This window comes from Gallus gallus, chromosome 4, assembly GCF_016699485.2.
Source record: "Gallus gallus isolate bGalGal1 chromosome 4, bGalGal1.mat.broiler.GRCg7b, whole genome shotgun sequence".
Lineage (NCBI taxonomy): Eukaryota > Metazoa > Chordata > Aves > Galliformes > Phasianidae > Gallus > Gallus gallus.
The window spans coordinates 33,875,387-33,877,402 of record NC_052535.1 but is presented as its reverse complement, the minus strand read 5'-3'; the positions used below and the strand labels follow the sequence as shown (position 1 = coordinate 33,877,402).

Genomic DNA, 2,016 nt, shown 5'->3' with positions numbered 1-2,016 from the left:
GTATGTTGGTTCTTATGGGTACCGTTTTAGGCATAAGCATCAAGACCACACGACACACAGCACTGTGACCGCTGTTTGACACAGCAGGTGACACCGTTGCACCCTTTTATTCCACTGGAGAGAACGAAAATCAGCGCTGAACTGCTGACTGGATCGGCATCCCTGCCGGGAACTTTGATTGTGTCTCCATTCTTCTCAGTTTGAAGTCGTTTCAGCGGTCCCCTTGGTTTCCCCAGTGAGGGTGAGAAGTGCTTTTTGCCCCCACCCCCCAGAGCCCCCGAAGCAGGAGAGCTGGCTGTGAAACAGGGTTATAGGTCAAGCAGTAAGGACAAGCAGCTGGTGGTAGGTGAAACACCCACATCCACCTCCACCTGCCTCAGCAGTGAGCCCAAATGCCATGCAGTTCCTGCTGGGGTCAAAACCAGCCCTGTGACCCAAGGTATTGCAGCACCACCTCCTGCTCTCTCCTCACTCAGAGAAACCGAGAGACAGCCCATTCTATGCAAATGCTCTTGTGTAGCAATGAGACCTTACCAAGCCGGGCCCAAAGCTGCTGTGCAGCCTGGCAGCGGGGGCAAGCTGTTTGTGCAGGAGTGCTGCACGTCTGGCAGCAGCAGGACAGACTGCTGCAGTGGGGAACATAGACAGTGCAGACACTGGAGGTAGCGATAAGAAAGTGCCATTAGCTGTTACATCCACTTTGCCAGGTATATGACGGTATGAGTCAGAGATGAGATTGCAAGCGGGATAAGCTGAACTTGTTCACAAAAGTCTTGCTTGCATGCATCAGTGTTACACTGCTTGCTCAATCTGTAAGTCTGAACAAAATTCCTTCACATCAGATTAGCCGTCAACCTGAGTCCTCTCACACCCATGTTCTGCTCCTATCCTCATCATCTCCCATTGCTGCTGTGGTCCTGGGAGCTGATGATGTCTGTCAGCCCAGTTCTCGGCCTGTACATCGCAAAATCTATTTTGCTGGGGCTAAAAAGTATTTGTAGTAGTAACTGGAGGACCTGAGGACTCTGTGTGGAGCCGAAAAGTCTGCAAGGAGATGTCAGGAACCTGCTAGCCTTTATTTCTCAGAAACAAGCCACATAAAGGCCTCCCAGTGCTTTCTTAAGTCTGTAAGTTATCAGTATTCCACAGCAATTTTTTTTTCCCTCTCTTACTGAAAATGACTACCTCAGAAATAACAGGAAGTCTCCTTGTGAAATGAAGATGAGTAGATTTGTATACACCATAAGATTTATCCACCCTTCTGACAAGAATTGTGGATTACTTAATTTTTTCTTGAAAAAGAATCGCTGTTTTGCTTAAAGCCCCTACATGCTTGGGTCTCCACATTTTTTGGTTACTTCTGGGGTTTTTTAATTCAAGATGTGTAACATTTAGTATCAATAAAATAGCACCACAGATAATTCTATGCAAAAGGCTAAGTTTTTCCTTGGATTAGTTTCTTGAATGATATCAAAACAGTGCTCTTTAATTCCTAAAAGTATTTAACTTGGTACATGCTTATTTATAAAAACAACCAAAAGACTGAAGGGTATTACTTGTCTAGTATTTCAACTAAAAATATGCTATGCAAATGATCACAGACATCATGCAAACAAGCTAAGCGTTAAACAAGATATGCCACAGTTTCTCTGGGCAACCTGTGCCAGTGCCTCACCACCCTGAGTAAAAAATTTCTGCTTAACAACTAACCTAAATCTCCTCTTTTAGTTTAAAGCCATTCCCCTTATCCTATCACTATCAGACTGTGTAAAAACTAGGTCTCCCTCTTGCTTGTAAGCTCCCTTCGTTTACCAGAAGGCCACAATGAGGTCTCACCAGAACCTTCTCTTCTCCAAGCTACACAAGCCCAGCTCCCTCAACCTTTCTCCAGCTCTCCAATGATCTTTGTGGCCCTCCTCTGGACCCGCTGCAACAGTTTTGCACCTTCTGTACTGGGGGCCCTAGGCCTGGACGCAGTACTCCAGATGAGGCCTCACAAGGACACAGTAGAGGGGG

General features: G+C 46.2%; 1 protein-coding gene across 10 annotated transcripts in view; it reads left to right on the top strand.

The window, feature by feature from the left end:
* LOC112532415 overlaps positions 1 to 2,016 on the top strand; it is a 37,806-nt gene that overhangs the window by 442 nt on the left and 35,348 nt on the right. Inside the window, exon 2 of one of the 10 annotated variants that reach the window (XM_046941109.1) lies at positions 88 to 1,426. The exons of 8 other annotated variants lie outside the window; for them this stretch is intronic. In XM_046941109.1, the coding sequence (XP_046797065.1) occupies positions 88 to 140 (53 nt within the window). In that variant the 3' untranslated portion in view covers positions 141 to 1,426. Of the gene's footprint in view, positions 1 to 84; positions 1,427 to 2,016 lie in introns of those variants that run through there. One more of the 10 variants, XM_046941108.1, reaches the window with a different exon arrangement.